General features: G+C 45.7%; 1 protein-coding gene across 5 annotated transcripts in view; it reads left to right on the top strand.

Annotated features, from left to right (window-relative positions):
- The first annotated feature begins 1,615 nt into the window (after positions 1–1,615).
- Positions 1,616–18,127, top strand: part of MSANTD1 (Myb/SANT DNA binding domain containing 1) — a 58,393-nt gene continuing 41,881 nt past the window's right edge. Inside the window, exons 1-3 of one of the 5 annotated variants that reach the window (XM_033931447.1) lie at positions 1,721–1,799; positions 1,889–2,065; positions 8,543–8,754. In XM_033931447.1, coding sequence (XP_033787338.1) covers positions 8,585–8,754 — 170 coding nt within the window. In that variant the 5' untranslated portion in view covers positions 1,721–1,799; positions 1,889–2,065; positions 8,543–8,584. The other 4 variants (XM_033931179.1, XM_033931265.1, XM_033931536.1 and 1 more) reach the window with 4 other exon arrangements.

The following is an 18,127-nucleotide window of genomic DNA, read 5'->3' as shown; positions in this document are numbered from 1 at the left end:
TGATTGGTGGACAGCTGCTCAGCTTAGAGGGAATAGTGACAAATAGTATAATTTTCTTTGACCTGGCAGTTTCTTTCTGCTTCTTTATACTTCCAACTCATTCGGAACCAGGGCTGGGCTCTGGTGCCAAGAGCCTTCATTTGGACAGTGCCTATCTCATTATGTTCAGTTAGCTCATTTTCTATTTCCTGCATGCAGTTTCTCAGATCAGTTATGCTTTGTTACAGTTCAGGAACTACATAAGAACATAAGAATTGCCATACTGGGTCAGAGGAAAGGTCCATCAAGCCCAGTGTCCTGTTTCCAGCAATTGCCAACCCAGGTCCCAAGAAGATCCCAAGTAGTAAAACAGATTTTATGCTGCTTATCCTAGGAATAAGCAGTGGATTTCCCCAAGCCATCTCAATAATGGCCTATGGGCTTCTCTTTTAGGAAATTATCCAAGCCTTTTTTAAACCCTGCTAAGCTAAAAACCTCCTAGATCAGTGGTCTTCACTAATTTTTAAGTTAGGGCCACTATGTATCCAAATGAACTAAAGGAGAGCAACCAAATATTTTCTCATGTGAGGCATCAACACTGCTGATCAGTGTGCGTTAATGATTCCCACCCCATTGGTGGGCCAGTTTATGTTTAGGTTACAAATATGAAAAGATGAATGCAGATATTTTGGGGAATATAGCAAAGTATTTAAATTGGTAAGGGGGCTGTTGACATCCTTTGTTAATTCAACATAATTGTTTTTATTTAATTTACTGTTTATTTTTATATATATCCAGGACGGGAAGGGTGGGTGGGGGATATCTTTTTGGTTTATTTCTTGATTGAATTGTTGGAAGAAAGGGGAGGGATATTTTTCTTCTGTAATGTTATTTATGGATTTTAAGTGCTTATGTTGATTATTAATGTTTGTATACTTCATGGCACTTTGTATTAGTCTTGAAAATTAATAAAGATTTTTTAAAAAAAGATTCCCACCCCACCTTCAAACTTTTTATTGTGTGTATCCTCAAGGAGGGTAGGTATTTCCAAAACATTCTGTTTGTCAGTTGAGAAATGCCCTGTCCTTCAATGCACTTCCTCCCATCCACTTCCCTTTTTTTCAAGAACTCGGGTAAAGAGTCAGAGAGTAGCAGAAATACTACTACTATTTATCATTTATAGCGCTTAAAGGCTTACTCAGCGCTGTACATTAAAATCAGAATGATGATGAGAGCTACCCCACAGGTCTCCAGGGGCTGCCACTGGCTCCTGGGCCTTGCATTGAAGACCACTGTCATAGATCTTACTCTTTCCAAGAGAATATAATTTTTGAAGTCATATGTAAGCTTAATAAACAAAAATGAAACAAAAATAAAGAGAACCCCCTAAGGTGATGTCTTATTGAACTAACAATTATTATTATTATTATTATTTTTTATTTTTTTTTGGGGGGGGTAACTGTCTTTTGTAGGCCAAAGCCTCCTTCCTCAGGTCAGGACATATTTAATTCCTTTCTTGTGAGGTCTCTCTCTTCTCTGCTATAGTAATTGAATTGTAAGCCTACTTCCCTTCTCTCAGAACTGCCTCGTTAAAAATTGAATTGTTTTCCCTCCCCCTTCCTGGGCTCTGAGCTTAAGTGATCACATGACAAGGAATTGTAAGTCTTCTCTCTCAAAACTGCCTCATGTTTCCCTCCCCCTTCCTGGGCTCTGAGCTTGTGATCACATGACAAGGTGATTAAAAGAACACCACTGCCCCCAGATCATTCCTTTCCTTGTTGTGGGGTCTCTCTCTCTCTCCTCTACTATAGTAATTATATGTAAGCATAGATTTTTCTGTCTGAAAATGTAATGCATATATTGTAATGCAAGGCTAACTTGTAATGTGTAAATATATTTGTCTTTCTAGGAATTGTAAGCCTTCTTCCCTTCTCTGAGAACTGCCTCATCAAAACTGAATTGGTTTCCCTCCCCCTTCCTGGACTCTGAGCAGATTTATTTTTACCCATATTGAAACCCTGCTGCCTTATTATGACATCGACGTAAGCATGTCTTTCGCGTGTGACCCCCCCACCCCCCCTTCCTGGTAAGCTACCTTTCTATGCATCCCCTTACCTTCAGATTCTGAGCCACTAGCCCTTAGCCAGTTTTCTTCCAGTGTTTCCCTCTCCCCTTCTATCGCTATGGCTCGTGTATTAAGGTTACCAGACGTCAGGGAAAACCCGAACATGTCCTCTTTTTAGAGGACTGTCCTAGTGCCCAGATGGACTTTCCAAAACCAAGCAGTTTGTCAAGGTTTTGGAAAGCTCTGGCTACGTCTGGAGGGCCTCTATGCATGCGGGGATTACGTCACACGCGTTCTCACATGCTCGGCCCTCAAACGTGGGGCTGGGGGTATGGCTGGGGCGGAATAGGCCGTGGCCATGCATTTGGGATTTTTGGACGCAAAATATGGTAACACTATCCTATACACCATCTCCTCCTGAAACTGACTTTCCCCAAACTCTGACTTCACCCCAAACTACTGAACTCCTCAACACCACGCCACTCACTTTTTTATTACATTACCTCACCCTCTCTTTTGTCCACTACCCTCTTCTCAGCCCTAAAGCTTCAACACTTTCTCCCTCTCATTCAGCCATCCCCACTCTCCCTGCGTGCATCTTGCCTGTGGCGCAGCAAACCTCCCCATGCCTCCGCCGCTTTCACTCAAATCTTCTTGCTCTCTGTTGGGGATATCCACCCCAAACCTGGTTCTCCCAGCCAATCCCACTTTACTCATGTGGGTCACACTGCAATGTCACCAATCTTATTTCTGTTCCTCCCTTTCCCCTCTTTCCTGTCCTTCTCACATGCCCTGTGGAATGCCCCCTTCCCTCTGTCTTCAACAAGCTTGCCTACATCCACCACCTCTTCACATCTCAAAGTCTTTCCATCTGCTCGCACTAACTGAGACCTGGATCTGCCCTGATGACTCTACTTCGGCTGCCACCCTGTGTCATGGAGACTACCTTTTCTCCCATATGCCTTGCCTGGGTGGTCGTGAAGGTGGTGTTGATTTGTAGATTTGAAACCCTTCTCCCACCTCAGTCTCGCCACTTTTTATCTTTTGAAGTCTATTCCATATATCTACTTGCTCTCCTACCCCTCCACATAGCTGTCATTTACTCAGTGGCGCAGTGAGGGTGAGCGGCACCCGGGGCAGTAGCGCTTTCCCCCCTGCTGCGTGCGTGCCCCCTTCCCTGTTCCTTTTTAACTTCTCCGGTGTGCCCTTTGACGTCACTTCCTAGGCACGGGTCCGGGAAGTGATGTCAGAGTGAGAACCGATGCCAAGCAGGCAGCAACCTCGCGCTGGAGAAGTAAAAAAGGAATGGCGGAAGGCAAGGGGCATGTGCGCGGAGAGGAGCGGGGTAGGGGGGAGTGCAGAGAGGAGGGGTGCCATGCCCTTAGGAAGACCTTGGTGGTCCGCCTCTCCTCCCCTGCATCCCCCTTACTATGACCCTCTCTTCCTTCCTCACTGACTTTGACTGCTAGCTTTCCTTCTTTCTTGCATATTAATCTCCCTCCTTTATTCTTGTTGATTTTATGTAACATTTGCACTAAGAACACCTACGACTCATGCTTCTAAGTTTCTAGGCTTCTAGCCCTACCATCCTCTTTCAATATTCAGCTGTGTTCCACTACCCCTATCCAACAAAATGACTACTGCCTTGATCTTGTCCTTTTTTGTAATTGTTCTATCACAGATTGCCCTACCACAGTCCTTCTCCTCTGACCATTATCTGATAACCTTCACAATTCATAAACCTCCCCCTCTGTTCCGGTTGATTTCCACCTGTACATTTCTTCAGGCCATAGACCCCTGCACGCTCTCCACTGCTGTTTCGCCTCTCTTCACTACCACTGTGCTACACAAATTTGTAAATAAGGCTGTCTCCTCCTATAATACCAACTCTCTCCTCTGCTCTAAATACCCTTGCTTCCCCCACCCCATGCTCTGTAAGGTATGCCAAACCCCAGCCCTGGCTAAACTCTAAAATCCGCTACTTATGCTCCTGGGCCAGGTCTGCTAAACATCTCTGGCACAAATCCTGCATTCATGCTAACTTCATTCATTTTCAATTCTTCCTGACCTTATGGTCTTTTCTCTATTACTTGCCAAACAAAATTATTATACCCACCTGACTGACTCAGCTCCAACCCTCACCATCTGTTTGCCACACTGAACTCCTTACTCAAGGTCCCCCATATCTCCAACCCCTCTATCACTCTCCCCTCAGACTATGGCCAAGCACTTCTATGACAAGGTTCAAAAACTTAACCTTGAGTTCTCAACCGAGCCATCTCCCCCACCCCACGCTATTAACCCACCCCTCGCCGCCACCTTTTCCTGAAATCACCGAGGAGGAAACTGCTCATTTTCTTTCCTCCTCCAAACTCACCAATTGTTCCTCTGATCCCATCCCTACTCATCTACTTATGATTATCTTTCCTACTGTCATCCCCTCTATTTGCCATATCCTCAACCCATAGGTGTCAGAACGGGGGTGGCTACAGGGGCCGTGGCCTCAAAAAAAATTTAGCCCTGGTGGTCCAGAGGTGCAGTGGGTAGGATCAAGCTTTCTGCACTCCTGCCTGCTGCTAACCCGGTGGGTGTCTGCAGATGCGAGATGCGTTTTCTTCTGCTGCTCAGTGACAACGAGCACGAACACGCTTTGGCGCTCCTGCTCGACACTGAGTGGGTTTTTGACTGGTTCCCGCGAATCGTGAGAATTCAGCACCGAGCAGGAGCACAAAATCACATTTATGCTTGTTGCTGCTGAGCAGCAGAAGAAAACATATCCTGCGGCTGCCGACACCCATCGGGTTAGCAGCAAAGTAGGAGGGCATGGGCTGGGTGCAGTCTGAAGAGGGGGGGCGAGAAGGGGGCTGGGTGCAGAGTCTGACAGGGGGGTAGTGAGGGAAGGGGGCTGGGTGTAGAGCTGGGAAGGGGGCTGGGTGCAGAGCATGACAGGGGGAGGAGGGAAGGGGGATGGATGCAGTGCCTGACAGAGGGAGGGAGGGAGGGAAGGGGGCTGGGTGCAGAGCCTGGCAGGGAGAGGCTGGGTGTAGGGAGTTGGGAAGGCAGGGAGGACAGATGCTCAGGGGGTTGGGAAGACAGATACAGAACATACTGGGAGAGGGTTGGGAAGGACAAATGCACGGGCAGAGGGGGGGTGGTGTTAGGGAAGGATGAAAAGAGAGATGCTGCACAGGTGGAGTAGTGGGAAGGGAGAGAAAGAAATCCTGCTGGTGGGGAAAGGAAAAGGAACGGAGAATTGTTGGACATAGTGTGTGGCGTGAGGGAAAGAGAGATGATGTACACGGGGAAAGGAAGAAAGAGGAAGAATTGTTGGACATGATAGTGGTGAAAAGGAGGAAGGGAGAAATGTTACACTGGGAGGGAGGAGAGATGACCCAAAGAAGGGAGAGATAGATGTCAGACCACTAGAATGGGAAGGAGAGAGAGAGATGCCAGACGACAGAATGGAAGGGAAGGAGGGGAGAGAAATGTTAGACCTTGGGAAGAGGGAGGGAAGGAGAGAGAGATGCCAAACCATGGGAGATTCCAGGCTATGGGAAAGAGAGGAGAAAGATGCCAGACCATATGAGGGGGGAAGGGGGAAGACAGAGATGCCTGACCATGGGAGAGGGATGAGATGGTGCATAGGGATGGGTGCAGCAAGGAAGAGATAAGAAGAAATGCTTCTTATGAATAGATGGGAGTGGGGGAGAAGAAAGAGGGAGGAGATGGTACACATGGAAGAAAAATGGAAGAACGTTGAATGTTAAAAGTTAATGCGAAAGATGGATGTATGGCAGAAAGTGAAGGAGAGAAAACCAGTAAATGGATGAGGTGGCCCTAGATACACAGTTAAGAGCACAGACAGAAGAAAGTGCAGCCAGAGACTGGGAAAGATGGTTTGAAAGCCAAAATCACCAGTGCTATCAGGCAAGGTAGGGGAAATGATTTTATTTTAGTGATTGAATTGTCAGTTTTGAGAAATTACATCTGCTATCTATATTTTGCACTGTTAAGGAAGAAATGCATTTGTTTCTTTTTCTGTGGGGTTGTACTTCATGCAGAGTCTTGAATCTTAGGGTTTCGTTTATATATATTAGTACTTTTAGTTTGTGGTCCCATATTTGCATAGATTTATCATTCTACAGAAACTGCCCTTACTAAAATCTCCAATGACCTGCTCCTGGCCAGATCCAAAGGCCTCAACTCTATCCTCATCCTCCTTGATTTATCTGCGGCTTTTGACATGGTAGATCACCACCTATTCATCAATACACTGTCCTCGCTTGGGTTTCAGGGCTCTTCTAACTCATGGATTTCCTCCTATCTTTCCTATTGCACTTTTAGTGTATCCTGCTGTCAGTTTGGTGTACCTTAGGGCTCTGTCCTGGGACCACTTCTTTTTTTTCCATATATACTTCTTCCCTTGGTACTCTAATCTCCTCACCTGGCTTTCAATATCACTTCTATGCCGACGACTCTCAGATCTATCTCTCTACGCCTGAAATCAGGCCCGAGTCTCAGCCTGCCTGTCTGACAACACTATCTTGATGTGTCACAGCCATCTAAAACTAAACATGGCCAAGTCTGAGCTCCTTATCGTTCCTCCTAAACCCACCTCTCCTCTTCCCCCTCCTTTCTTTATTTCTGTGGACAATGCCTTCATCCCCCCTTTCTCGTCGGCTCACAACTTCGGGGTAATCTTTGACTCATCTCTCTCCTTCTCTTCTCAAATCCAACAGACTGCCAAAACTTATTGTTTCTTTCTCTATAACATCACTAAAATTTGATTCTTCCTTTCTGAGCGCACTGCTAAAACCCTCATCACCTCTCACCTAGACTACTACAACCCTGCTTCTCACTGGCCTTCTGCTAAACTATCTCTGTTGCACCCATGTTCTGCCAATATCGCTATGGTCACACTACCCCTCTCCACAAGTCACTTCATTGGCTCCCTCTCCTTTTCCGCATACAGTTCAAATTCCTCTTACTGACCTACAAGTGTACTAACTTTGCAGCTCATCAGTACCTCTCCTTTCTCCCTATCCTCCTCCCTGGGAACTCCGCTCATTGGGTAAGTCTCTCTTATCTGTATCCCTCTCCTCTATGGCCAACTCCAGACTCTGTCTCTTCTATTTTGCAGGCTCCATATCCCTGGAACAAACTGCCTGACTCGGCAGTATTCAAATTCTTGCTCAAGGCCCATTTCTTTGAAGCTGCTTTTAGTACCTAATGAAAACCCATCTGCTAAGCATCCCTCTGTTTTATCATTCCCTCTGTAATTCCCCCACCTGAGCACTGTCTATAGATGCACCTTTTTCCCCAGTTTGTCTGTCTTAACTAGATTGTAAGCTCTTTCAAGCAGGGACTGTCTCTACCATGTTTGGTGCACAGCTCTGTGTATGCCTGATAGCACTATAGAAATGAGTGGTAGTAAGTAGTTTATTGGCTGAAATTATCCTCCTTCTCTACATCAGTCTGTCATACAGAGATTTCTTTCCTTATTAACCATTTCAGATATTTGTTGAACAAGTGTCATGCATCAATTTTTTTTCCAAAGGGAAGAATGCTTCTCTAAAAGCAGATATTGCCAGATATTTTTGGTTGGCATGATGTCGGTTCATCTGCTTACAAAGGTTTCTGTGTGTAGGTTTTATCGCAAACTGAACTTATGTCTTTTTTTTCCTCTCAAAGAAAATATTGTATAGTATTTAGTGTAGCTAAAATAGGTATAGAGCTAGATAAATCCTTAAAGATAAACAGAAATTCCACAGGGAAATATATATCTATATTTATATATCTTTATATATATATATATATATATAGAGAGAGAGAGAGAGAGATGTATTATTATCATTATGACTAAAGGCTCTTAAAGGGGCTTTCACTATGCACTTGGACTCTGTCCTTTCAGACTGCTAAATAATTTGCAACGCCCAACTTAAAAGCTTATTCAGGGGACCACGACCCTTGCTAGAAGCTTCTTCTTTTTGAAGAAGACAGGCTAGAGAGAAGAACTTAAAAGTGTTTTCAAAAAAGGCTGCATGGATCTTTTTTTCTCTCTTGCTGTTTCTCCTGCTGCTGCTGCTGCTAAACCTCTTTTCAAAGCCTTTAAAAGCTTTAATATTGATGGCCTGTCAACTTTGTCCTGGTTATTTGGCTTTCAGTTAAAAGGCTTTTGTTGTTCTAGCTTATGCAGTTGCTCTGTTGCTATGGGAACGTGACATCAAAATGACGTTTCTCTGTTTAAAAGCTTTTAACTAAATTCCTGCCTGTCAGATGTAGGCCCCATTTTATGCTCTCAAGCTCCAAGCTGTTGCAAAGAGGTTTCATGTGCTCTGTTGTCATTCAAATTCTTCTTCCACGTGTGGAAAGCCTTGCACTGCAGAAATTTATACTAAAATAACTTAAATCTTTGTTTAAGTGTCTTCTTTTAAAGCCCTTTCAGGTCATTTAGAAATGGCTGCAGCAGAAATCCCCAGTTATGTTGTTTCATCTCAGAGTGAGAAGCACAGGAGGGCCAGGAATTGGACTGATGCAGAAATGAGAGGCTTGATGCTGGTCTGGGAAGAATATTTTGATGAACTGAAACAAACCAAAAGGAATGCCAAAGTTTATGAGAAAATGGCTAACAAACTCTTTGAGATGACTGAGGAACATCGCCATGGAGAGGAAATAAAGATCAAAATTACAAACATGACATTCCAGTACAGGTAAGCTGCACTGAATTATGTTTTGTGAATATTATTTTTCTGTTTTGGGGCTCCTCGGTGGTGGTGGTTGCGTATCTTGTTCTTGTCCATTCCTTGTGAGGAGATTACAGACGTGAGGCTTTAGTATCACTTGAAAAAAATATTTTACTTATTTTAGCAACTGCTGTTATTATTATAATATTCTTATGTTCTTTGCTCACTGAAAATCTTATTGATTAAAATAAAACCATGCAGCCAGGATCTATTAAGTTCTGTTTCCTATGGGACTATTAAAGTGAGCACAGCTGAAGCAGTGCTGTTTAAAGGAGCTTGCCTTATTCCAATCATCACACTGCTTACAAGGAAAAGTTCAAAATTCACATGTTGTCATTTGGCTTAAAGTTACCAGGATCTGACATTGCATATTGAGGGGGAGACACTTCAGGAGGTCAAAAATAAAGCAACATGTCTGACTGTTGCTAGACCTACTCTAATTATAACTAGCATCAGCAAGGGAAGTCTCATAAATTCAGAGAGAGAGAGAACTGGAAAATGACAGGGAAAAGTGCTGCAAGGGAGGAGGAAAGGGATTTGAAAAAAAAAAAAAAAAGAAACCAAGATGATTGTAAAGAATTAGGAATCGCAGACATGTTAGAAAGTTGAAATGCAAAAATATAAGGCCTGGAAACTTTTGCTGCAGAACAAGTATGGTCCTATTGAAATAACCAGTGTACTATCATTTAAAACCCCAAAACAAAAACTACATGCGTACACATGCTAGCTTAGAACACACATAAATGAATAATGTATATTTTTACAATGCAATTGCAATTCTAAATTATTGAACATATTACCTTTGTGTGTTATTTTAAATACTCAAATCTAACTATGGAAACATGAATGTTTTAGCATGAGATAATTAATTGTAATCTACTTGCTCTATAAATAGTTCTTGCCCACTGTATTGCTATTTTTGACTTCCCATCCAGAGCCAGGACTAGGGGAGGGTGAATGTGGTAGCTGCCCTGCGTGTGTATGGGGGGACGGGACGGCGGGGGCATCAGGGTAGTGAGCCTCTGCTGCTGAGGTTACACTTGCATGGTGGGGAGGGCCTCTGGAGTTTAAACATGTAGTCCCATGCTGTGCTTACTGGACTGCAAAGGCTGCATGTGCTGGAGTAGCAAATTACTGCTGGCCTGCTGCTGTGCTGCCTTTCACTGTGGAGAGATGAGCAGGAGTAGAAGGCTGCCACTGTGCTGTCAGAGGAACGGCAACCTTGATCACTGCCTGTTCTGTGCTAGGGCCACGGATCCACCCTTTGTGGAATCAAGAGGACGTGGAACTGCAAAGGAAGAGAAGGCCAGCTATTAACTTACCATCTGTCCACACTGTTCCCTGATTTGCCCACTAGACATTACAGTGAGGTCTGGCTTCTCTTCTCTTGTCCAGTAGCCAACTTTAGTGGCTATCCTTGTTCAAGAAGTAGCTGAACACAGGAAAAAGGAAGGGGCGAGATGCTGGATGGGAGGGTAAAAAGAGAGAGCAAACTGCGTGCAGCAATAGAGAATGACACAGGGAAAAATTTTTCCCTGTCCCCGCGGGAACTCATTTTCCCATCCCGTTCCCGTGGGTTCTTTTCCTGTCCATGCCCCATTTCTGCAAACTCCGTCCTCATCTGCACTAGCCTCAAATACTTTAGGTTCAAACAATTTTTATTGATGCAAACAATAACAAAAACAATGCCAGGGCACCCCACGGGTGCACAGTACAAACAATGATGCATCATATACAATAAATAACAAGCAGGTACAGAAGAAAAGTAACAACTACCAAACTCCCCTCCCCATCCTACTCTACAAAGGGCGAGCGAGAATAAAGCGGCGGAAAGCACTCCGAGGCCCTGGACTCTTATGAGCCCCGAAGATGCCACACCACCCCTTCCCCCCACCTATACCCATTGATCCCAACCGTAACTAAGTGCCCAAACCTTTCAGTACCCCTCACTTCCCCTTCCCAATCCCCGCCACCCCTTCCCCCCAATGGTACTCTCTGCCCCATCCCACCTATACTCACCAGTACTCTCCCAGCCCAACTAACTGAGCGCCCAGATTAGGACACTCATCTTAAAACCGCACTGCGGCTCTTTGGATGCAAGGCTTGCAGGTACGGCTCCCAGATATTCAAGAACAACATCTTTCGCTTCCTTGCCTCTCTGGCATTTCGCGCCTCCCAGATGGCCAACTGATGCAACTCTCAAATACTTTAAAATCATAAGTGTTCGAGACTTGTGCGGTTATGGCAGAGCTTGCAGGAATGGGGCAGGGACAAGGAGAGTGACAAAACTTGTGGGGACGGGTCGGGGAAATTGAGTTCCTGTGGGGACAGCGAAAAATTTGTCCCCGTGTCATTCTCTCTGCAGCATCTCTCCTTTCACTTTTCTGCATCTAAATACTGTAATAGGGGAAGGGAAGGGAGAAGAAGAATGATGTAAGTTTGATTACATCTCCTGCTACCAGCAACATAGTAAATGACAGCAGATAAAGATATGAATGGTATATCCAGTCAGCCCTGTAATTACTTGCATTAAAATTTAATGATTAAATTAAAATATATTTTTTCTTTGTTATTTCTGGGCCATAGATCTTAGAAGTCCACCCAGTACTGTCCTTAGATTCCAACTACTGGAGTTGCCATTGAAGTGCACTCCAGCCTATCCGAACCATCTCATTTGTGGGATTCAGATTGTGAAAGTTTGCTCATTCTTTTTCTACTTAGAGATCCTCTGTGTTCATCCCACACTTTTTTTAAATTTTGTCATCGTTTTCCTCTCTTCTATCTCCATCGGGAGGGCATTCCAGGCATCCACCACCCTCTCTGTGAAAAAGAGTTTCCTAACATTACTCTTAAGTCTACCACCCTACTACCCCTCAGCCTCAATTTATGTCCTCTAGTTTTACCAATTTCCTTTCTCTGGAAAAGATTTGGTCCTATATTAATGCCTATTAAATATTTAAATGTCTGTATCATATCATCCCTGTCCCTCCTCTTCTCCAGAGTTTACATGTTGAGGTCCTCTAGTTTTTCCTTGTACTTATTGTGGCGCAAACCCCCTAACATTTTCATCACTTTCCTTTGGACCGCTTCAAGTCATCTTATATCCTTGGCCAGATATGGCCTCCAAAACGGAACACAATACTACAAGTGGGGCCTTGCCAATGACCTGTACAGGGGCATCAACACATCCTTTCTTCTGCTGGTTACACCTCTCTCTATACAGCCTAGCATCCTTCTGGCTACAGCCACCACCTTGTCACACTGTTTTGTCGCCTTCAGATCCTCAGACACTATCACCCCAAGATCCCTCCCCCTGTCCATACATATCAGCCTCTCACCTACCAGCACATACATTTCCCTTGAATTTGTACTCTCCAAATGCATCACTCTGCTCTTCTTTGCATTGAATTTTAGTTGCCAGACATTAGACCATTCTTTCAACTTTTGCACTTTTTCAAGGAGAGGAATTGGTAATTGAAGCCACTAAGGGTGACTAGAATGGAGCCTGAGGTGGGAACCTTGTAAAATATCAGAAGAAAGTGAGAAGGAGGCTGAAGCCAAGGGATGGAAGGAAATGAGATACAGGATGGGGGGGGAGTCATCTTTAGATAGGGTACTTATGTATCTCAAGATGTTTGATTTGACACAGCATATAGAATCCTGGGTATATAGTTTGGACAGAGCAAGGGTTAGGGGAGATCAATGTATGTGTTGGGTTTTTATTAGTACATGTGCAAATTTAAGACTCCTCTTTCATTCTTGAATACCTCTCAGAGCTGGACCAAACTCAGATATGGTCACAGATGCAGTTCCCTCTGGCTGACTAGCCCTCCTCGCTGAGATCCAAAGGATATGGCTGTGTCATCTTTTCCTTTTCCAGGACCAGTGATTCCCAGCTTCTCTCCTGTATTCCAGAGTTGCTTAACTCTTTCGCCTTAAAAACAGTGATGGAGATCACGTGATTCTGCAATGAGCGTGGCTGTGTCTTCGTGCTGCTCCCGAGCCCTGCATTTCAAAATCGTTATTTACTTGACTCTATAGCTTCTTTTTGCACCAGACTCTCCCTCTCACACAGTGTTCATTGCATAGACAAATTTTTGCTTCAGTTGGGAGCAGTGATGTCTGGAAAAATGAAAAAAAAAATTGAAAGAGTTGGGCTGAAATGCCCCCGACAAGATGGTGGATCCCTCCCCAGTGCCAGCTTTGGAGTTCACAGAGATTCAGCTTTTCTAGGTAATGGTGACGGTGACACACACACTAGAATCGCAACTAACTAAACAGTCCGGGCAACTTGGGCATCTGGAAAACCTGCTAGCAGATACAACACGACACACGGGGGAATTAGAAAGCAGAGTATCAGCGCTGGAGGATTCTACTGCCACAGACCCACCAGCACTTGCCATGCTCGAGACCCAATTGGCAGAACATGCAGCCAAGCTGGAAGACTTAGAAAACAGCTCCAGGAGAAGGAATCTTTGATTTATAGGCTTCTTTGAAAGCCTCCCAGACCAGCAACTAGGAGTGATGGCTACAGCAAGAGCTCCCATTACCGGTGGGGAAGGGCCCCGTATGTCTTGAATAGGCACATAGGCTGGGCCGCTCAGGCGTTGATCATACAAAACCAAGAATTATTATCACTAAAGTACATAACTATTTACACAAAGTGGACATACTGCACGCAAAGAGGGATGGGCTGACCTTTGAAGGCAACTCCATAAAATTTTTCAAGATTATTCAGCTGGCTTATCCATCCCATCTGTGCATCTCATGCTGCTCAACAAATACGATTTCAACTCCTATATCCTTTTAAAGGTACATATGAATAACAAATGGAAGACCTTTGACTCATTGGAGGAAGCTCATATATACATACATTCTTTGCCCTCTTGACCTGCACACTTTGGGGGTGCTCCTTTTTTGCTTTCCCCAAAAGGATTTGTTGCTCTTAATATTCTGTATTCTGTGGTGGCCTGGCATGGTTCAATAGTTGGACTTTTGATGTGGGGCCCTCTGCATCCATAGTGAATCTCGTCATCAGTACTCATGTGTTGTAGTACTGGAGATACCTTTGGGTTTGAATTTGTGATTTTCTGTTTGGGGGATAGGGATGGGTTTGGGGTAGGAGAACCTGACTGTGCACATGTATGGTTCTGAGGTAGACTGTATGGGACTGTTGGTTGATTGTATGAGTCTGCTTTCTATTGCTAGCTTCCCTATAAGGGTACGCTGTTTCCTTCTAAAGGCCCAGAGAGGTGAGAGCAGGGGAGTGAAGGCTGGGCACCCCTCCTTCAAAGTTCTGAACACACTTGCTCTCCCTTTCTCCTTAATCCTTCTTTATGTCTACTAACCAAATGCGTATAATATCTTGGAACATGGGTGAAATCACATCCCTGATTAAGTGAAGCAAGATCGATCCTGCAGTCTCTGCAGATGCATGGAGCAACCATTGCTTGCTTACAGGAAACTAGACTTTTTGTTGAAGAGCATCAAAAACTGAAGCGTTCTTGGGTTGGGAATGTTTACTATTCTTCTTCTAGTTGTAGACGTGGGGATGTAGCGGTATTGATTCACAAGTCCTTACGTTGCCAAGTTACCCCCTTGCAGGCAGACTCAAAGGTCAGATTTTTGTTATTTGAAGTAAATTTACAAGGTAGAGAGTTAGTACTACTGGTGCTTTACAGCCCAATGCACAGGGACAAAACATTTTATAGACATCTGTTATTCCTATGTCTTCCCTATACAAATCATAATTTGATGGTAGTGGGTGATATGAACCAAGTGATAGATGCTTGGTTGGACAGATCCACTGGGTCTCCTTCATCATCTGGTAAATGATTTAACTGTTTTTGCCTCCTCTTTAAATCTAATAGACACCTGGCGATCACTGCACCCCCATGAACAGGACTACATCCATCTCTCCAGGGACCATGGCACATATTTGTGGTTAGACTACATCTTTGTCCATCAACAATTTTTTTCTTTTATCTCTTTAGTAAAAATAGATGCTGAGGTCACGTGATGCGTCGGACCTAAGCAGACGCGTGTCTCGGAGCTCTCTGGCCCACAGCCTTCAAACGCCTGCCTAACTCCCGATATAAGCCTGTTTGAAGCGCTTCTGCCTGGCCCGGGGCTTTCCACAGGAGGGTATGCGAGTGTGGGGCCTCCGGACAGCGTGCATCAGCCCGGCATGCCGGTAAGATCGGCGAAAACGCCGAAGCATAAATCTGCTGTTCCCGTGCACAAAATGGCGTCGGCGTCGATTCCCGCTTCTGCCCCGGCACAATGGGGCGAATGGGCCCAGGAAATCTCCAGAATGGTCACTGCGGCCCTGGAAGATAGACTCCACAAGTTACAATCGGCTATGGACTGTATTAATGAGCGCTTTGAGGCGCAGGCTGGCCGTATCGCAGCGGTGGAACAGAGGGTGTCTGACGGTGAGGATGCGGCGCTGCGGGATCGCGCGAGTGTGGTTGCTCTGCAAGCTCAGGTGGCAGCACTGACGGGCCGGCTGGATGACCAGGAGAACCGTCAGTGGCGAAATAATCTAAGAGTTGTGGGGCTGCCTGAGCTCAGGGCTGATCAAGACCTTTACCACTTCTTCCAGGTTTGGCTCCCCACGCAGCTTGGCCTGGAGATCCCAGCAGCTGGTTTTATCTGCGAGTGAGCGCACCGCATGGGCCAGCGCGTGGGGGATAACAACTGCTCGCAAGCAGCGATTGCTAGATACATCATTTGGAAAGAAAAGGAGCTCATCATGCAAGCCTTTCGGAAATCTGGTCGGCTAGAGTATGAAGGGAAAAAACTGTTGCTGTTCAATGACTACTCCTTACACGTGGCCTCCCTTCATAAGAAAATGGCGCCGCTATGCTCCACGCTTCACCGTCGGGGAGTGCGGTTTGCGCTTGTGTATCTGGCTTCTCTCCACATTTGGCGAGATGGGAGGCCACAAACCTTCACAGACAAAGTGGCTGCACAACACTTTATGGACTCTATGCCTGAGACAGCGGATGGCGGAGCCCAGGCGGCTGATCCGGTTGTTTAATTCTACCTGACACCAGCCATGCGGTTTCCCTGGAGGACTTTGCCTGCTTAAGTCAGTTTTTGGTTGCCCTGGGCAGTTGAGGCCCCATCGCCTGGCTTCTGTCACTCCGCATGGAGATGCGTTGCCCTGCTTGGATGGTTCTGGGCTTGGTGCTCTGGCCTGTGCCCCGGATATGTTCCTGGTTCTGAGAGTTGGATTGTCCGCTCCCGGACGCAGTGCCTTTTGGTCCCACTGCATCCACTTACTTCCTTGTTGGACTTAACTTAATGCTGGTGAGAGACTCTTGGACATCAGCACCGGCTGATCCCTCTACCGCACAGGCAGCAGTTGTCTATGTGGGAGGCTGTGGGTCTATGAGAGCACGGACTTGGCCTTTAGGTTGTTCCTGTTTTTGGGAGTGCAGTTTTTTGTTCTTAGTTTTTTCGGTTATGTGGGGGGCGGGTTTGGGGGGGTCTTCGGAGATGGTCTGCTCTGGGGGAGGGGGTGGGGCTGGTTGGGACTGTGGGGGGGTGGGGTCTGGGAGGGGGGTAGGGGAGTGATGTGTGTTCTGTGTGCATGTTGGTATGTGTGGGGGGTGTGCATGGGATGTGGGGGGAGGGTTGGATGTGTTGTGCTGTGACCTCCTTGGCGGGATTTGTTCTGCTCCAGAGCCCCTGGGAATCTTCTGGGGTGCTGCTGTCCCTGGTATTCTGGATGGGAGGCCTAGCTGTGGGGCCTTCTATCTTTTCCTGCTGGTTGTTCCCTGCTATTGTGTCTGGCAGCCTTTTTCCTCCATGACTAAGTTGACTATAGCCACTTTCAATGTGGATGGGATCCACTCTCCTGTCAAGAGGAAAAAGGTTTTGTCCTGGTTCCGGAAGAGGGGAACAGATATTGCTTTTGTACAAGAGACCCATTTGTCCCCGGCTGAACATCTTAAGCTTCGCAGGGAATGGGTGGGTGAGGTCTATTATTCATTCTTTGGCACTCGGAAAAGAAGGGTTGCAATACTTATTCATAAACAACTGCCCTTCCACCTTCATAAAGTTTTCCAGGACCCAGAAGGCCGCTATGTTGTAGTATTGGGGGAGTTATGGGGCCATCATTGGTTATTATGCAACCTGTATGCTCCTAATATGTATAACCACAAATTTTTTTTCAGCTCTGTTGGCCAAGATAGCCATGTATCCTACTTACCAACCAGTAGTGGGAGGGGATTTCAATATTACTGTAGATCCTGCTTTGGATTGTAGCCTGTCAAAGGAGGGGACGAGGGACCATGGAGCCAAGGGGGTAAATTTTTTGCTTAGCCAGTTGCAGCTGTTGGACACTTGGAGGACTTTGCATCTGACTGAATGCACTTATACTTTTTACTCCCATCCCCATAATGTCTATAATCGGTTAGACTATCTGCTGCTCTCTCCCTCTCTGCTCCACAGAATGTCTGGGATTGATATTGAGGAAGCTCCTTTCTCGGATCATTCCCCGGTTATGGGTCCTTCAGTTTACACCGGATCATGGACCTTCAGTTTACACCGGAGCCGGGTTAAAGCATTGGAAATTTCCATGTTCCCTTTATAGAGATCTAGATTTTCATAAATTTCTTAGGGAGCAGTGTCTGGAGTATAATTCTCACAATAATACCGATGATATTCACCCGGTGACATTTTGGGAGGCCTCCAAGGTGGTTTTGCGGGGGTTTATTATTGTCTATCTTTCTCGCAAGCGGAAAAAATTGGATGCTGATTTATTGGCTTTATCAGGGGAGCTTCGACACTTGAGGGTGCGTCACAGTATTTCCCTTTCTGAGGAGGATAGACTATGTCTGCTGATGGTACATCGCCAGATTGATGCCATTTTAACGCAGAGGGCTTCCCGGGATATTTCTTTTCAACAGTATAAACTATATTCTTGGGGGGATAAGACAGGGTGTCTGTTGGCTATTCTGGTCCGTCCCCCACGTACACGGCAGGTTATCTTGTCTATTCAGGACGCGGCTGGTAATCGTTACACCCAGGCACAGCAGATTCAACAATAATTTGTCCAATTTTATGAATCCTTATATGCTAACCGACCGTTCTTGGAATCTGACAGGGATGCTTTCTTCCAGGGGCTTCAGCTTCCTAAACTGACGGTTGCTCAGGTGGAGCAGTTGAATGCGCCTATAACTCCCGAGGAGGTGCAGCTTGGTATTAAGAAACTCAAGTTAACTAAAGCCCCTGGCCCTGATGGGTATGGCTCTGAGTATTACAAGATATTGTCGGATCAGATCTCCCCTGCATTGGCGGCGGCGTTCAATGTGCTCTCCGAAGAGCGGGG

This window comes from Geotrypetes seraphini, chromosome 1 (genome assembly GCF_902459505.1).
Source record: "Geotrypetes seraphini chromosome 1, aGeoSer1.1, whole genome shotgun sequence".
In the NCBI taxonomy this organism is placed as follows: Eukaryota; Metazoa; Chordata; class Amphibia; order Gymnophiona; family Dermophiidae; genus Geotrypetes; species Geotrypetes seraphini.
This window is presented reverse-complemented; position numbering and strand designations above follow the sequence as displayed.